This window comes from Camelus ferus, chromosome 6, assembly GCF_009834535.1.
Source record: "Camelus ferus isolate YT-003-E chromosome 6, BCGSAC_Cfer_1.0, whole genome shotgun sequence".
Classification (NCBI taxonomy): domain Eukaryota; kingdom Metazoa; phylum Chordata; class Mammalia; order Artiodactyla; family Camelidae; genus Camelus; species Camelus ferus.
In genome coordinates this window covers 58,639,201-58,657,583 of record NC_045701.1, presented here as the reverse complement: position 1 = coordinate 58,657,583, position 18,383 = coordinate 58,639,201, and the positions used below count along the sequence as shown (strand labels likewise).

The 18,383-nt window shown below is 39.8% G+C and overlaps 1 protein-coding gene across 1 annotated transcript in view; it reads left to right on the top strand.

The window, feature by feature from the left end:
- CCDC175 (coiled-coil domain containing 175) overlaps positions 1–18,383 on the top strand; it is a 56,633-nt gene that overhangs the window by 31,562 nt on the left and 6,688 nt on the right. Inside the window, exons 11-18 of the mRNA XM_032482131.1 lie at positions 258–329; positions 1,359–1,494; positions 2,056–2,187; positions 7,491–7,629; positions 11,495–11,574; positions 12,798–12,950; positions 15,188–15,290; positions 18,339–18,382. Coding sequence (XP_032338022.1) covers positions 258–329; positions 1,359–1,494; positions 2,056–2,187; positions 7,491–7,629; positions 11,495–11,574; positions 12,798–12,950; positions 15,188–15,290; positions 18,339–18,382 — 859 coding nt within the window. The remainder of the gene's footprint in view (positions 1–257; positions 330–1,358; positions 1,495–2,055; positions 2,188–7,490; positions 7,630–11,494; positions 11,575–12,797; positions 12,951–15,187; positions 15,291–18,338; position 18,383) is intronic.

Sequence of the window (18,383 nt, the reverse complement as noted above, 5' to 3'; positions counted from 1 at the left end):
TAACCCTCGATGGCTTCCCCTAGAGTTATTCTTCTCTGTCCTTGGGTTCAATACTTGCAAAATCAGTTTGCACTCACATAAAATGGTAATTGTCTTTCCATTAGTCTGCCACTAAAATCTTTAGTTGTTTCACAAGGCTTGTTTTGTCTCCCAATTAGACGGTAATCTTACTGTGCATGAGAATTATACATAAAATCTTTTATACATCCTGGCAGCTCCCACAAATGCAAAATCCAATACATTTTTTCTTGTTTTAGAGCAACAAAGGAAGTATATCAGAAACAAATAAAAATCCTGAATGATAACCTGGAAAGAGAAAATCAGAGATGGTAAAAAAAAAAAAAAAAGCTCATTTATATTTTAAGTTGTATATGTTATCTTAATTAACAGTGCTTCAAACTTAGGAGGAAATCAGAGTGCTTGTTTGTTGCTAGAGTTCAAGGAAACCATTTTCCCAAATTAAATTGTGTGAGTTCTCTTGGATGTAGATGTGTTTGTTTGATTTTTTGGCATTGAACAGAACCGAAGTTTTTCATTCCAATCAGGTGACATCACCAAAGAGTAAAATTGCCAAGATGTGTGCAATGCCTTTTGCTCATTCAGGCTTCTATGTGAACCGGTAAGGGAGGTGATTTACAGGGACAAAGGAGGGTGGTTAAAAGCACCCTGGCTTTGCAGATGGGCTACTTTGGTTGTTCTGCCGCTTACTAGCTCTGTGACTCAGGCCAAGTGATTTGATAATCTCTCTGCTCCCATCCCTAGAAAGCGGAGAATGGTAATAGCACCCACCTGGTAAGGTCACTGCGAATGATAAAGTGAGATGGTTCATGTAACAGAGACAGCTCTGTGCCCAGCACCTAGAAAGCACTTGTGGACACTTAGCTGTATTTTATTGTTGTTGTCATTGTTATTAATATCATTTATAAGACTCCAATTGCATATTTTTTACCCTTCTCTAATTATATAGCTTTGCTAGTGGAGAGAAAAATTTGAGAGCCCTGAAGCTTGAAATCTCTTACTAGCACTTTGAGTGGTTTAGGTAATTCCATTGCTATGTCTGTCTGGGACTCTTCTTTTCCCACCCTTCCCTGAGCCTTCCCCGCTTACCTAAAGGAGGCGAGCTACCAAGTGTGGTTTGTCTGCTGACCTGTTGGATGTACTGATGCCACTTAACGTGGAGCAGCTGGCAGAGAGGGCACTGAGGCAGTTAACGTTTTGTCTTACTTTTTCCGCTAACGTGCCTAGTCTACATCATCAATGGCACAATTTTGTATAATTTGTTTTGTTTTGAATTCCTTCATCTTTTCAGTAAACAGTGATGTCAAATTGATGGTAATTCTTTTTGTTCTAATCTCTAGTGGCATAACTCAGTGGAAAATAGCTTGTTTACTAAAAAAACATGCACGTTGGACTGCCAGGGTAAAGGATGAAATGCAAGAAATTATAAATAAAATTCAGGAAGCTGAACTTAAACGCAGCGACTTACTACAAGAGGTAGGAGAATTCAAGGAACTTAGTATTTACTCCCTGTGTTGCATGTCAGTAATGCTACTTCAGTGTTTCATTACACCTTACATTATTAAAATGTATTTTCCTTTTTTGTTGATTTCATGTTTAGAGTGAATTCTGCAACTGTCTTAGGAAATGTATCCATTTGCTGTATAATAACTATAGGAATTAGCAAAGTAACAATTCTCTCCAGAATATGCCTTTGAAGCACCTAACTGAAACTTGAGGATAGTGTTTAGGGGAATTGTCTCTAAAAATAAAGAGACTAAACGGCACTTATTTAGCTCCTGTATTTATCCTCTACCTCCCCTCCATCCCTCACTATTCCCATTCTCCATTTCCTCATATCATTTATAGATACTGTTTGATGAAGAAATTAATTTTGGAGGGAAAAAAGATCCCTCTCAGTGGTTACTAAGAAATAATATAACCTGAAATCAGAGCCAAGTCTCATGCAAAGAGATATTAATTTGCCTGGCTTTTTGAAAAATATAAGACTGACTACTGCAAGACAAATGATTAATCTTCATTTTTTTTTCTAATTAGACCAATCTTAGAGAAAACAAGGTCAATGAATTTTTGGCACAGATTGAACAACTTACAATAGAATTAAAAAGAGAGGAGGAGGAATTTGTTGTCAAAGAAAAAAAGTTAATTCAAGAGTTGAGCAAGTATGAGGTAAATTTTATTTTACATCTAAGAACAATTTTTGATGGCTCTATGCACGGGGGGGTATATTACATGCGATTTTCATCTGTTAAATGTAAGCTAAATCTTCTAGGATGAACAAGACTACAATTTAATTCTGAATCTTTCTTCTTTTCCAAGAAAAGAAATAGAACAACAAGAAATTTTTTTTTCAGTTAAAAAAGTAAAATCCTCACACACTCCAAATTAGGTAGAAGTGCTGGCAAAGTCCTTGGAGGCAGGTAGAGTTTTGGAGAAAACCATACAGACAGAGCTGGGCCAGGAGTGGCTGGGGAAAGTCAGGCAGAGTGAGGGAGACCAGCGAGGCCAATCTCAGAAGTCCTCCTCAAAGGGAGGGCATCATACTGACCTGGGAACTGCCAAGAGCCAGCCTGGGCTAGAAGAGAGCCTGGGCGCTGGGAGAGGTGGAGAGAAAAGGCACTGAAAGGGCCCAGGGGGCCCTGAGGGGGGAGCTCTCCAGAAACACAACAGAAAACAAACCTTTTTGAAGTGATGGTGTTACCTTGACAGCAAAGGCATGTTTCTTGGAGACCACCATTGATAGAGGAGCCGAGGAGAAGAGGGATGGTCATAGAAGGCTTCCTGAATTTAATTCGGTTTGAAGAGGGAAAAAAGGCCTGGCTACCTACCCAGAGAGGAACTTTGTTGGAAGACAAAGTGCCTCACTGTAGTAAGGGAGTAGGGAGTCCCCATCTTTCAAAGTTTAGATCTTACTCTGGTCCAAGGCCACTTCTCCCCCGCCACACACACCCTGCCAGGTCCTGCAGAAACCCTCTGCATATAACTGGTCCCAGAAAAAGCCAATTCTTTCTAATATGAATAACAAAAAAGAAGCCTATATGTCTTCCACACAGAAATACTATGAGGAAAACAAGCGAAGAAGGCACACAAAACTTTCCAACAAATGAAGAACTCTCAGGAAATTGGTGCGGGAACAGGTGAAAACTGTGACTCAACATTTCTCTATGAATTTAAGGGAAAAAAATTCATAGAAGTGCCAAGGAAGATCAGCAATATGGAAATATAGGAACTCAGAGGAGAGACATCAGAAGGGGGATGGCCAGAAATAGGAAGAGGGGAAATGGAAACTGGCACAAGTCAGGGAACAAAGAACGGAAAGAAAGCACTGCTCAAATCCGCACAAAAGGAGCCGAAACAGAAGGGAGAAGAGGCAAGGCGGGGAGCATTTCAGAACAGAAATTTTTAAAAAGGAAAAAAAAAAAAAAAAAAAAAAACCCAAAGAGCTTTGCCCTTATGGAGCTTACATTCCAGTGGGGTTGGGATGGGGGATTGAAAATAAACAAGATAAACAGTAGGACATGTAATATATTCAATGGTGATAAATGTTACAGAGAAAGTAAAAAGGGAAGTGGGCTAGGGTGAGTGTATGTAGTGCAGACCGTGTGCCATTCTAAACAGGGAGTCAGAGGAGGTTACAGCCCCGAAGGATACAAGGAAGTGTGACGTGAAGGTATCTGGAGAAGGCGCTCCCGGCAGAGGGCATGCTGAGCGTGAAGGTTCTGGGTCAGGACTGTCCTATTTGAGGAATGACAGGGAGGCAGCTTGGCTGGTCAGATGGGGGAGAGTGCTGGAGGGGCCAGGGACTCATCTTCCAGAAGCAAATGCTGATGTGAATTAGAAGTGCAAAGGTTTATTAGGGAAGGGGGCAGGGGAAGTCATCAGGCCATTATGTAAACTGTAGGCTTGCTCTGGGGAGCTCCAGGGCAAGGATTGTCCATTAGAAGAGGCCTGCCTTGGGCAGAAATGGCTCCACCCTTGTACCATCTCCTTGCTCATGCAGTTCATTGGAGGCCACCCCTCAAAGAAGATCATCTTGGCTAGGTATCCAATCCACTCTGAAGGAGCCAACTGCTGGAGGCTGTCAGCTAACCACTCCTTGCCACGGGGCAGTGAATTCTTCCTTGAGGGGCAATCTACAGTGGGTAACTACAGGTCTGCCACACCTTATAGGACATTGTGGATGCTTTGTCTTTTTCTATGCATGGGCTGGGAAGCCATTGGAAGGTTCTGAGTGGAGGGCTGAAATAATCAGATTTTCATTTAAATAGGACCCCTCTAGCTACTATGTTGAGTAGAATTTAGGAAAGCAGTGGTGGATGCAAGACCAATTAGGAAGCTAGAACAATATGCCTAGTGGTTTAAGTAGGTGACTGGAAGTAGCCAGCATCTCAGATATTTTTTGAGTTCACCAGTCATACTTAATGGTAAAGCAATGAGGGCAAACCTCTTAAGGAATAAGAGAAGGACACGATTTAACATTGCATTCACACTTACACAATGCAATTAGGCAAAATAAGTCAATTAGAAGTACAAGACTGCAGATGAGAAAACTGCTACAGACAGTCCACTTGCCAGGCTGTGAGCCCACTGCAAGGCTGTGTCCCCCTGTGTCTCATTTATACAAAGACATGAGCAGGTGGCAGCCTGTGTGCCATTGTTACAAATCCCTTTTCCCGTTGATAATCATCATCAATAACCCTAGGCACATGGGAATCCCATTTCTGCCTTTAGTTCAGTGGCACGAGGAGCCTGAAATGGAGAGGAAACAACCTCAGATTTCGGTGTATGGAAGCATTATTGTGCCCTTGGTGGAATCACTCTTCTCACCAGTAGCAGGGTCCCTAAACCGACAGAGCCAAGTTCACGGTGAGGGAAAGCAAAATTATTAGGTTTAATAGAGAGGAGTCCCATCACCACTTGGGCCCCTGACCCACAGATTCCAAGGGAAACAGCTCTGAATATTAGTCACTGGTTCAGAATACAAACTTCCAAATCTTGAGAGGTGTTTTCTCAGCACAGGCGGTGCTGTGACTAAGTCTTCTGTAGACGTGGCTCCGATACCCAGGGGCCTCCACTACTATCAGAGCTTGCACAGCTTTCTACATCCTTCTCATCTTGCACAGACAATGTTGATCACAGGTGGATCTGCTGGGCCCTACAGCCCTGTATCGGCAAGGTTCAGTCAGAGAAGCAGAGCACCAGGCAAGGGGTTTATTAGAGGATTTGACCGTCCGCACTTGTGGGAGCTGGTTACACAGTCTAGTGAGTCTGTCAGCTGGGGCCTAAAGGCAGCAGGCAGACTTTGTGGAAGGAAAGATGGACAGGGAATGGAGAAAGCAGGGTCAAACTGGAAGTCGCAGGATGAGCAGAACTCACCAGCATCAACTGGTACCTGCATTGGTCTCTCCCGTCCAAGGCTCCAACTCCAAGGTGTTGCAGCAGAAGCCAGAGCTATGTATGCACCCGGCTCAGGAATCAGGGAAGCTGAGACAGGATTTGAAGGATCTGAAGAAGCTGCGGGCCTGACTGGTTGCCCACCTCCAAGAAGCTGAGCCAGCGGACAAACAGCACCTTGCCTGAGCTTCAGCAGCACCTGGTACCCAAACCCTCTCTCCAAGCAAAAACCAGAGCATGGTTTCTTGTTAGGGTGGTGTTGGCGAAGGGAATGAATGAATGCAACCACATGCCTCCTTATCCGACCCCAGGCCATTCTCTTTTAGGAAACAGTATAGATACTACATGACTGAGTTAACACTGCAGTCTGGAGAAATTTACTCCTGATTCTGCATTGTAATATTTTTCTAGTACGGTGTTTTATGTATGTGTTTGCCTTTCTGTATTACTCATAAGGATTCTAATGATGGCAATTTGGTGGTGGTGGTGAGGGGGTTGCAACATACCAGGCCAGCATATCACTGTATTAAGCAGGGTGTAAGCAAAGTGCTCTATCAAAGAGATGCCAAAACACAGTGAACATAAGCCAGATGTATAGTAAAGGGTTAGCAACCCTCTCTCCTTTATTGGGATGTTGAGCTTGGCTTGACTTTCTGGCTCCTTCCCCTAGCAGCCTGACAAAGATAGATTACCAGTTATATTGCCTGACAACCTTGTTTGTACGGACTGACCCATTATTGACCAGGAGAAGACTGGTGGGCAATCAGGGCATTGGGCTTTCCCGGGTTTGGTGCCTGTTTTAAATGGGCATGTCCCTTGCATGGACTTGAAAGTTATGCATGAACGATGTTGGTTCCTATTTGAACATGAGGCTTCTAAGCCAGGGAGGCCTTCACACCCACCCCTGTGGGTCTCTTTCTCTTGCACCAAGCTATCCCTCTGGTGGGGCCAATGGACACTAGCCTCTGGTCGACTGTGTTGTGAGGACACCTCCACTGGGGAAGCATGTCTGGAGTTGCTGGCACTTGGGGTTTCCTTCAAATTTTGTGTGTGTGCAACTTAGATAGAAATAAAAAATAAAAGTTTTTAAGAGTATACTGGGTCAAGCATGGCCTGTTCAACTCTTAAGAGTCTGAGTATCACATTGAGAAGACTCCCTGACATGGTCATTACAGAAGAGAGATGTTTATTTCTCCTTCCTGGTACAGGCTGAAGGGAAGAGGTCAAGGGGTGTCATGAGGCTGACATCTGTGGGACCAAGTGGCAGCTTGCATTCTCATCCTCTTCCAGCTAGGGGAGAGAGGAGGGACCTGGGGAGCACATACCACTCCCTGTTGTGGGGGCAGGATGCAGAAAGGGCACACACCACTTCTGCTCACAGACTTGTTGGTCACACCCATCTGCATGGGGAGCTGAGAAATAACTCTAGTTGGCAGCCATATGTTCAGCTAACACTCAGGAGTCCTGATACTGAAGGGCAGGGAATGGATGGTAAATGTCAGTTGTCTGTCTCTGCCTTAGTCACCATTTTAAATCCACCCTGACTTTCTAAGAGAGACTCAACTATATTCCATTTGAAACTAAATGAAGCCTGAGGTTGAATAAATAAGCAAGTATTTTCATGTTTTGCTTTAACATATTTATTGTAGTATTATATCCATTTATTTCTATCCTCTTCCCATTCTTACATCCACATTTCTTAGAACTTGTGTATATTTTGTTTCACTGCTGGTTTTGTTTTGTTTTTTCATAAAATATGATCAATTAAGAGAAATTTTCTCAAATATGTTTTTGGGGTACATTCATGGTAATATTAATGGAAACATAGCAGTAGAGCTATAGAAATGAAAGGATGTTTGAAGAGCCCAGTGAATTTAATCTCCTAACATTATAGATTGCCAGAGAGCCAGTGAGTCAGCCAACAAGTATTTATTTAATGTCTGGTGTGTGCCAGATTCCTTTCTATGTATCTTAGGATAGGAGGAGCCAAGACAGACAAAGAACTTATCTTCTGCTCTAGAATATTATGTGAATTCTCCAAAAATCATACCTCACAATCAGCTTTACTGTCTTTAAAGCAAAGATTTGTCAAGGAAATGCAAATTAACAAAATAAAGGAGGACGAGCTAGGCGAGTATCTTCCACAACTTCAGGTGGCAGAAGAAGAGTACACAGACAGAAACAGAAAATTCAGAGAGCTCGCTGATATTCTTACAGGTATGTATGAAGCACTTAGTAACTGACCTCCAGCCCACGTAAGGATTTCAGTGTGTCTTCTAACAAGGTGGGTCATTCTTCACAAGCCAGGGTGAAATTCTTCCAATTTTCCCCATCGCCTTTAATCTCTATTCTCTGGTTTTTGCCTCTTCTACCACTTTCCTCTCCTCTACACCAGAATCCTACTGTTAACGCTTGTCATACTTTTCCTTTTCTCTGTTAAAGACTGTTTAAAATTAAAAATTAGTAGCAACTGTGTTATATGGTTTCTCCCTGTACTTGGTAAAGATAAAACCTACTCCTTGATCTCCTACCCTGTGGAGAATTTTTTTTCTGTTCTTAACATGAATGTACAAATTATATCCTGTTTCCAGCTATGACTTTAACCATTTATCAGGTAGGTACTCATTAGATTTTTTTCACTAACCTGCCTCTAAGGCAGAGATAGATAAAAGCTTGCCTCAGATCTGGGGGCTTCATAGAGGATTGAAATGTGTCTGAAAGTATGCATATTTTGCATTCTCTTACATGGCACAACCATGTGTGTGTGTTTTATATAAAAATAATTATTTTCTCCACAAAAAAATGGATGTGGTCATCCAACCGTGCACACAAAAGTTCAGAGATCCAGAACAATCCCTAGAGGTGAGTCTTATCTTGAATTTGGGGAGTAAAGGATCATTATCCAAGGATTTATGTTGTCAAGCAGGACAACTTCCAACACTTCCATCTTCTAGATGATGGAAGAAGTGCCATGGGAATCAAAAGGCCAGGACCAAAAATTACAGAAAGTACTGGAACAGGAGTAAAAAATGTGCACTGTGGTGGGTGGGACTGACCAGCTGGCATAGACGAATGTGGGGATGGGAATTAAAGCCAGTGTGTCAAAACGAGGCAGTCATGTGGAAACCCAGTACGTTCAACTGTGAAATAAGTATTCAAAGTGAATAGTGGTAATTGTCAAAGAAGTTCAATTTTAAACAATATAAGAATATTGTAAGAATAAGTACCTGTGTAATTAATTGATCTGGTTCCCATTCCTCTGTTGATTTTCCACTTTTGTCAGGTTTTCATTTAGTCTAATGAGGTTTTCTTGGTCTTTTACCAAGACTTATGATGTATATGTACTCTGTTCCCAATTTTCTACTTCCCCAACCTTCCCCCATCCCTTCTTGCACTAAGGAGAGGAGATAAGAAACACTATGAGTATGAAAGTAAGCAACATACTGCAGTATGTTGCAAGGTTCTCTTAAGGCACAGACAAGGGAGAAAATACTGAAGAAAGTAGAGAAAAGAGGGGAAGGCAGGAGAAAAGAAGGAAAGGGGACGTAAGAGCAATGTGCTTCAGAGAATAGGAAAATACACGTCACCTGCCAGCAGTGAGACTTACAAAGGGTAGAATACAAGGGCTTAGAACACGTAAAGAATAATACTGTGACTTGTGGTCAAATATGATGGATAAAGCACATGTATCTATCTTTGCTCCCTATTGAAACTTCACAAAAATATATGCAAAGGATTTTTTTTTTAAGATATAAACCCACAAGTACAAAGAGACTGGCAGAGAAGACATCAGCTGATAATAAGCAAACTTTTGGAAGGTGTAATTGGATAGAGGTATTAGCAGAAAGAGAAGTATGAAGAGCAAGTGCTTGCAGAGAAGCACCGCATGAAGGCAGGAAGTTCTCTCCACAGGACCAAGGAAGTCTTAGACATTGGAAGACTGGAATATTGTGAAGGCAGAAATGAGTCATGGGGCTAAAGATTGACTGAAAGTCGTTACGGCAAGCAAGTGAACCTTGAGATCAAATGCCCTCTTCTGGGCAGTTGAGTGACTGTTCCTCCCCAGTGCCAGCAGAGACATTGGGCCAGAGGGTTCTAAACTTGAGGATATCAGATATGAGGGAGGACAGAAGACAGGTGCTGTTCTGAGACCCCCTTCCACTGCCTAGCTTGATGAAGGTTGCCAGCCAGTTGTGTTATGACTCTTCTGTAATCCCTTCCCTGCTCTGAAGAAGATGGTTGGATTCTTCCCCAAGGAAACTGAGCAGTTTCAGAGAAAAGTCCCCACAGAATCTTATATTGGAGAGCCCCCCAACAAAATGGCTGCTCCCTTCCTGATCACTGAGCAGTGATGCCTACCCAGGAACCAAACATTTTAGTCCTTCACTCTTAAATAGGATTAGGTCGTCAAAGATCACCAAACATCTCAGGAAAAAGTCTAATGCAAAAGACAGAAACTAAAGCAGATAGAAAAACATAACTTGGTGGAAACATAGACAACACAAAGAACATAAGACGATTTTTAAAGATATATTCTCAGAGAGTATATATTTTCTCTGTATAATACATATACAGTCTCCATTATTATGGAGACTATATGTGTGTATTCTTAGAGAAAAATGATAGTGCATTTTTGAGAAAAGAACAAGATGCTTAAAAGAAAGAACAATCCAAGAACAAAAAAGAACTCTTAGAGATAAAAAATACAACAACTTAAAGTTTAGAATTCAACAGGAGGATTATAAGAATAGTTAAGGGAATTTCCCTGAAAATAGAACAAAAAAATAAGGGGCTAACAGGATAAAAGAATAAGAAAATTAGAAAACTATTCTGAGATAGCAAATATCTAATAGGAAGGCCAGAAAAAGAAGACTGAAAAAACAAATGGGACGTATAAAGTTATCAGTGAATTAATACAAAATATTTCTTTGAACTGGAGAATATGATTTTCCTAGTTGAAAGGCCTTGTCAAACCCTCAATACAATGTATGAAAGAAAAGACACTAAGCCACATCACTCTGGGATTTCAGGAGAAAAACAGAGAAGTTCCTGAAGACTTTTAGATAAAAAAAGCAGCTCTCACATAAAAGATGAGATATCATAATTGTTTTAGATTTCTTAAGATCAATATCATAACAGAAGTTAGAAGACATTGCCTTCAAAATTTTGAGAGAAAATAATTTCCAACATTAGACACCCATCCAAACTATCAGTCAAATACAGGTATAGAAATAGAGACATATTTAGATATACAAGATACCAAAATATCTCATTAACTCTGTCTCAGGAAGCTACACAAAATTTGCTTCAACAAATAGAGGAAATATGTCAAGAGAAAGAGGAGATCCAACATGAGAGAGGCACAAAGGGAAGTCTCGGGAGGTCAGCTGTGCAGCAGGCCTGAAGACAAATGTACAGCAGCCAGTGGGGAAGGGCAGAGAGGTGGATCTGATGGATTACTTAAGGGGTTTGACCATGTGAGAAGTAATATTCAGAAACATCTTACAATTCTGTTGTAGATTTTGATAGGAATTAATGATATGTACATAGAAAATGAAGCAAAAAAATTTTTTTTAAATGTAGTTAACTCTAGGAAAAAAAAAACTACACAAAGGAAATGTAATCATACTACACCATTTGTCTTATCAGTGAATAATATTTACATTGTTATAATGATCTAAACAGTTAAAATTCATTTAAACAAAATCTACAGTTTTATGGGAAGTTTAGAGGGGGGAATGTGGAGGGTGTGGGTGGGGATGGGAGTAAGCATGCTATGTCCTTTACTACACTAGGAAGTAAGTAGAAAATATCTTAAAGTGACAAATCAAGAAATAGCCGTATAAACATTTTTAAGAAAAAAATTTTTGAAGAAAATTTTAAATGAGTTAAAAATAGTTGATTCTGAGAAGTCAAACCCATGGATAAATGCAGCCTTGGGGAGCACCTAACATCCAGTTTTTGAAATATGTCTTATAATAGTAGTTTGCTTTTAAAACCAGGCATGTATCTTATTTTGATTAATTTTTTTAAATTAAAGAACATTGTGGATAGTAATTTTCTCATTTTCTCTCTCTTATAGCACAAAAGCAGGAGCAGAATTTACTGAATGATCAGATTGCTCAATTGTCAAGAGACTTTTTAAGATATTTTAACGATGCGGTAAAGAGTCAATGTATCCATTTTTTCTTTTATTAGAATACTGGTGTATTTAGACAGTAATACTTACCTGGCACTGTTAGCGTTTTCAAGAAATTCACATTTTTAAACTTATCCTGTTAATACCAATGTTTTGAAATTTCTAGTCACAAAATGCACTCATATATATGTATGTGTGTGTGTGTATGTCGGGAGTTCAGTTTCCTTATTTATAAGGTAGAGACTGGATTATGTTTTCTAAGGGTCTTTTCAGATCTATTATTCTGGTAAATTCATATAAAGACAAGGATAAATGGGCAAATGTTGCAGGGATTGAGGGAGTGAATGAAATGAGAGCAAGTAAATAAGAGGTTTAGTACCTTTTTAAATTTTATAAACAATAGTCAGTGAATGTATGTGGAATTGGTTAATTAAAAATAGAAACCTATTCTTTGAGGTTTGCTGATATCAAAAGTAACTTTTAATGCATTATGGGAGTAGAAAATTGTAAGTAGATATGCCATATAGACAATTCTGTTTCCTTAATAATATATTGCTAGGGATAATTATACAATGAATAAAGTCAATGCAATTTATAACAGTATAAGAATCAAGAACTGACTGGAGAATTCAGTAAACTGTAGAGAATTATGAAAAATCCATGAAGTAATATTCTTCTTCCTTTGAGAAACATTAAATCCTCCCTGAAAGAGCGTCAACAGATTCCACTTCCCTCTCCCGCGTTTTTGCCAGGCATTTGTTCATATATTAAAGTACATTCTAGTTTGTGAAGTTGTCTCAACAACTTAACTTGGGCTCTTAACTTGGGATCCATAAACTTGCTTCCCAGAATCCATTAGCTTTGTAGTTTAATATTAAATTTTTCAAGGGAAGGTATCCACAGCTTCTGCTGATGGTCAAGGAATTACAGTTGACCCTTTAACGAAATAGACTTGAACTGCATGGGTCCACATACATGCAGATTTTTTTTCAGTGAGTATGTACTATAGTACTGCATGATCCGTGGTTGGATCAATCAGTGGATGAGAGACACTGGGGAAGCAGAGGACCAACTGTAAAGTTATATGCAGAGTTTTGACTATGCAGAGGTTGGCACCTCTAACTTCTGCATTGTTCAAGGGTCAGCTGTAACTAGAACCCCTCTTTGAATGTGGTCCAGGCAACCTAATACACTGGTGCCCTGCTCGTTGAACTCTGTGAGATAACTGGGTTTTATGTGTGAACAGGATAAAGTGAAGCAAGAATTAAAACAATTACGAGATCACGAAAGCTATAAAATCAGAACTCACTTTGAAATTCTGAAGGTCTTAGAAAATGAAATCTATGTACATGACCTAAAAGCGGATGCTTTGCTCGTGGAAAATGAAAGGTTGAAAGAGGTAAGTTCAAGAGCACTTCACTCTGTACAATGATCTTGGTTGATTGTCTACACCTGTACTAGTTATGGAAGAAAAAGAGTAACTCTTAAAACTTTTTAAGTGAAACTTAAGGTACACACAGAAAAGTGCCCAAGTCATAAGTGTACAGCTTAATGAACACACTGGGTAACCAGCACCCAGATCAAGAAACAAAGCATCAGCAGAACCCAGATGTCTTCTGTGTGCCTTCCTGTCACTAACCTCCTCACAAGGGCAATGCTCTACTGACTTCTAACACCATAGACAAGTTTTGCCATCCATTACATTTATGGAACGATACAATATACACTCTTCCGTTCAACATTATGTTTTCCAGGTTCATTCTTATTGTTGAGTGAAGTTATGGTTCATTCACTGTTAATTCTGAATTGTATTTTTTGTATGACTACTGCAATTTATTCATACATTCTACTGTTGATGGGGTTTAGAGAGTTTCTAGTTTAGGCTATTACAGAGAGTGTTGCTACAAGCATTCTAATCCATGTTTTTTGGTGAGTGTGTGTACATGTTCCTTTTGGGTATACATCTCAAGTGGAATTGTAGAGCAATGGGGAGGCATATTGTCTACTTCAGTGCACAATGCCAGTCTCCCAAAGACGTTGCCCTAACTGCCACTCCCAGCAGCAGAGTATCAGGGCACAGTTATCCCTCATTCTCAGTGAAACTCAGCCTTGTTCAAATTAACCATCCTGGAGACTGTGTAGACGTGTCCCATTGTGGTTTTAATTCGCATTTGCCTGATGATTAATGAAACACCTGTTCACATGTTGTTGGCCACTTGGATACTCTCTTAGTGAAGTACCTGTTCAAGTCTTATGCCCATTTAAAAAGTTAGGTTGTCTGTTTCATATTAATTGCAGCTCTTTTTATAGCAAAGGAATTTGTTCATCCAACCCCTTAAAGTCTCAATCTCAAAAGTTAAAAGTTTACTTATTTATATATACTTAACATTTACTTGAGTCTGTCCCTCATGAGTCACCCTGTGACTTTGGGCAGATCATTTAACTTGTGAGCTTCATTTTTGTCCTGTTAACATTAAAGGAATGACTCCTCATTCATAGGGTGAAGGGGACTTCTTTGTAAACTGAAAGTGCAAAAGAAATGCAATTTTTCAAATATCATTTTTTCTGGTAAACCTTGTTGACCTCAAAGGTCAGCATCTGTGTTAATGCATCCCAAGTGTTTTGCACAATGCCTCATGTACAAGAGGATTCAGTCCCATCTGATACTCAGGATAACCTGGAAAATGTATATGCATATTATATTATGTCCCTCTTATAGATTAGGAAACTGAGGCTCTATGTTTTTCCCCAATTTTTAATAGATTGAAAAATAAAAACAGTCCTACAGAAGTAAGACTCTGAGGGGAAAAATCTCTTTAGCTCTTTGATGACTTGGACTTGGCTTAAGGTGGCTTTCACTTCGGTTTACTACAAACCTGCCAACAAGCCATGCAAAAACTGACACGAGATCCAGGCTGCATGAGAGACCCTCTAACATGTGCTTATAAACAGTCCTACATAACAGTTCCATGTCTCCTCCTTCTATGGTACTGGGCACTATTTCTAAGATTTTTGTCAGTAGTTTCTAGTATTTGACTATTTTTCTCTAAGAAGTAGGCCAGTGCCAACTTTATATCCCAAAGCCCATACTTTCAGAGTTCTCAGAGACTTTAAAGTTCCTAAGAATTGGGGGCTTAGAACAGAAACCCATGACTTTTAATACCTAAACCACTGCTACCACCACCACCCAACCCAGTGAGACATCTGATGAGAATGAGCAATCCCAAGGGGATTCCTGACTTGATAATTCATCTCTCTGAGGTCTTTTGAACTCCTCCAGTGAGGCAGCATTGCTGCCTTGTGACATGTACTGCACACACATTTTGCAAATGATCAGTTTTTTTTCCCTGCGGACACGATGCATTTAGGCAGAATACCTTTTAGTTTATTTTTGTGGCAAATTCAGAATACCACGTTCATTTGGGTACAGAAATGCTTGCTAGGAAGCAGGATCCTTTCCCTCCCTCCCCAGAATGTGAGCTTGACAAGGGCTATGTTCACCACTGTGACCCTTGCACCTAGGACGGTAGGTAGCACAGAGAGCGGCAATCAATAAATGTTTGCTAAGTGACTGCATGGACAACTAACCTATGATAACTAAATGGCTTAGAGCAATCACATGCCTTTAATTTCCAGTATATTGCATACATAAAGAACAGCATAGAGGAATACAAAAAGGGAGGAGACGACCTCACGTGCACCTCAAATGACCTGTCCTGTCAGCTGATAGCTCTTCAGAGTAAGTAATGTGTCATGGGTGACCTTGACATATAAAAAATAAAGTTTCATTTTGTTTAAATCAATTTTACTGATTTGCATATAGTAGAATGCACTCATCTTAAGTTCAATGAGTTTTGACAAATGTACATACTACTGTAACCACTACTACCCCAAGAAAGATACAGAACATTTTCATCACTGAAAAATGTCCAATGTCCCTTGTGTCCCTTTGTAGTTGATTTCCCACCCTACCTCCAGTTTCTAGAAACCATTGATGTGTCTTCTCTCCCTAAGGATTAGATTACAAGTGGAATGATATACCTGTTATACCTGGCTTCTTTCACTCAGCAAACTTTTTAAAGATCCACCCATGTTAATACATGTATCATTGGTGTGTTCTTCTTTATGGCTATGTAGTAGTATTCCATCAAATGAATATATCAGTTGTGTTTGTCCATTCACCAGCTGAAGGACATTTGGATTGTTTCCAGTTTGGGGTTACTATTTGTTTATAAGTATCTTGGAGAATATTTCTTTTCATTTCTCTTGGGTGAATACAATGGATTGGAATTGCTAGGTTATATTTTTAGTGTAACAAGTTTACCTTTATAAGAAATGGCCAGTATGCCAAAGTGATTATACAGATTTATCATCCCACGAGCAATAGCATACTCCACATCCTCACCAATGCTTAAAATTGTCAAGAAACCACTTTAAAATTGTTAACATTTTAATAGGTATGTAATGGTATTTCATTGTGGTGTTAATTTGCAGTTCCTCTTGGCTAAGATTGTTGAGTATCTTTTCATATGTTTTTTGGCTGCTTGTATATCATCTTTTGTGAAGTGTTTTGAACCAATTATCTGTTACAGCGTAACAAATATTAAAAATCACTTACTACACACAAATTGGCAATTTGGTCAGAACTTAGTGTAGACAACCCACATCTGCTCTACATGACGTCAGCTGGGCAACTTGATGACTGGGGACTAGGATCATCCAAAGACCCACTCACTCCCGGGTCTAGCATTGATGCTGGCTCTCAGCTGAATTCAGGGGAACATACCTTCATGCAGCCTCTCCAGGTAGCTGCTTGGCTTGCTATGTTCTGGAAGCTGGCATCCCAAGAGAACAACGTGGAAGTTCATGGCATTATTGTGACTTGACCTTGTCAGTCAGAGTGCTACTTCTGCAATATTCTAATGGTTGAGGCAGTCAGCCAGGTACAAGGTGAAGGGATGGAGACATCACCATGAATAGAAGGAGTGTCCACAGTCATATTGGGGGAAGAGCATGTGGGATGAAATATATTTGGGAGCCGTCTCTGGAAAACGCACATGTGTCTGTCCAGATCTTTTGCTTGTTGCTTGTGTTGCTTGTGTCTCTTATTAATGAGTTAAAATCTTTATGTAGTCTGGAAATGAGTCCTTTTTCAAACCTGAGGCTTGACTTTCATTTTCTTAAGTATCTTGGAAAAAAACTAAAAATTTCTTTTGGACAAAGTCTACTGTATTGATTTTGTCTTTTAAGGTTAGTATTTTTTGTGTCTTGTCCAATATATTTTTGCCTAAGCCAAGTTCTCAAAGATTTTCTCCTATATTTTCTCTATTAGTTTTTAGTTTAGCTTTTATTTCTGGAGCCTTGGTTCATTTCAAGTTAACTTTTTCGTATGGTGTGAGGTAAGGGTTGAATTTCATTGCTTTCTCTTATGCATATCCAGTTGTTCCGGCACCATTTTTAAAAAGATTATCCTTTTAGCATTGTATTACCCCAACGACTTTTTAAAAAATCAAATTTATGAGTCTGTTCCTTTATTCTAAATATCTAATATACAAATACCACACTGTCCTGAATTACTGTAGCTTCATATTCAACCTGGAAATAAGGTAGTGTAAGTTCTCCACATTTGTGCTTCTCTGTTAGAATTATTTTGGTTATTTTAGATCTTTTGATTTCCATACAAGTTTTAGAATCGGCTTATTAATCTACACATACACATAAACACAGACACACACACATACCTTCTGAGATCTTCATTGAATTTGTGTTGAATCTGTAAATCAATTTGGGGAGAACTGACATCTTAACAAAGTTGTCTCTCAATTCAAGGACACAGAATATACCTCCACTTACTTAGAACTTCTTTAATTTTTCTCAGCAAGATTTTGCAGCTTTTAGGATTGTTTCAGAGGTCCTCAGGGTCACTCTCGGTCTTGATGATTAGCTAGGTTTCACAGGACTCAGAAGTTGCCATACTTAATGTTTATTGTCTATTACAGAGAAGGATACCAAGTAAAATCCGCAAAGGAAAAAAGCACATGGAGGAAACCAAGTGCTAGCTTGCAGGTGTTCCTGCCTCGTGGAGTTGCAGAGATGCGCTTAATTTCCCCACCAATGATGTGTGACACATGCAAAGTGCTGCTAGTCCGGGGAGCTCACAGGGGCTTGGGTATCCAGGGTGTTTATTGGGGAGTGTCAGTCACACAGGCATGCACTGCCTGTGTGGCTGATCCCAGCTGCTCAGGCAGCTACGGAGATGCTCAGGCGGTATTTCTTCTTTATGACTTTAGCACAGGAAACTGCACTGATCGGTTTTTGAATGTCAAATCAACCTTCCATTCCTGGGATAAAGCCCGCTTGTTGGAAAGCTATTGTTGTCTTCATATATTGCTGGATTTGATTTGCTAATCTTTGAACATATCTCCATGTCTGTGTGCGAGACTGCCTCGCTCTGCTTGCACTCTGGGCTGGAAAGTGGCCCCCAGCAGAAAGCCCAGTGACCACAGGGCCCACCTCATTTGTCTCCTTCTTTTCCAGTATCACAGTCCTGTGCTGCTCATTCTCCAGTATCTGAAAGCTGGATATTAAAACAAATTATTTGTTTACTATACTTGGCCTTATTTTCTCCTTGTTTACAGTGGGAGGGCAAGTGTGATCCAGTTATTCTGACATTTTGAAAGTAGTAATTTTTAGATACAAATAATTTTTGAAGATCAAGTTGCATTACTTTCATTAAAATGTTCAAATTATTTCAGTAATCTTTGCATTTTAAAAATCTTTATTTTAGCACAATATTCAGATTTGTGGGCCGAATTTCAAGGTACACTTAAGG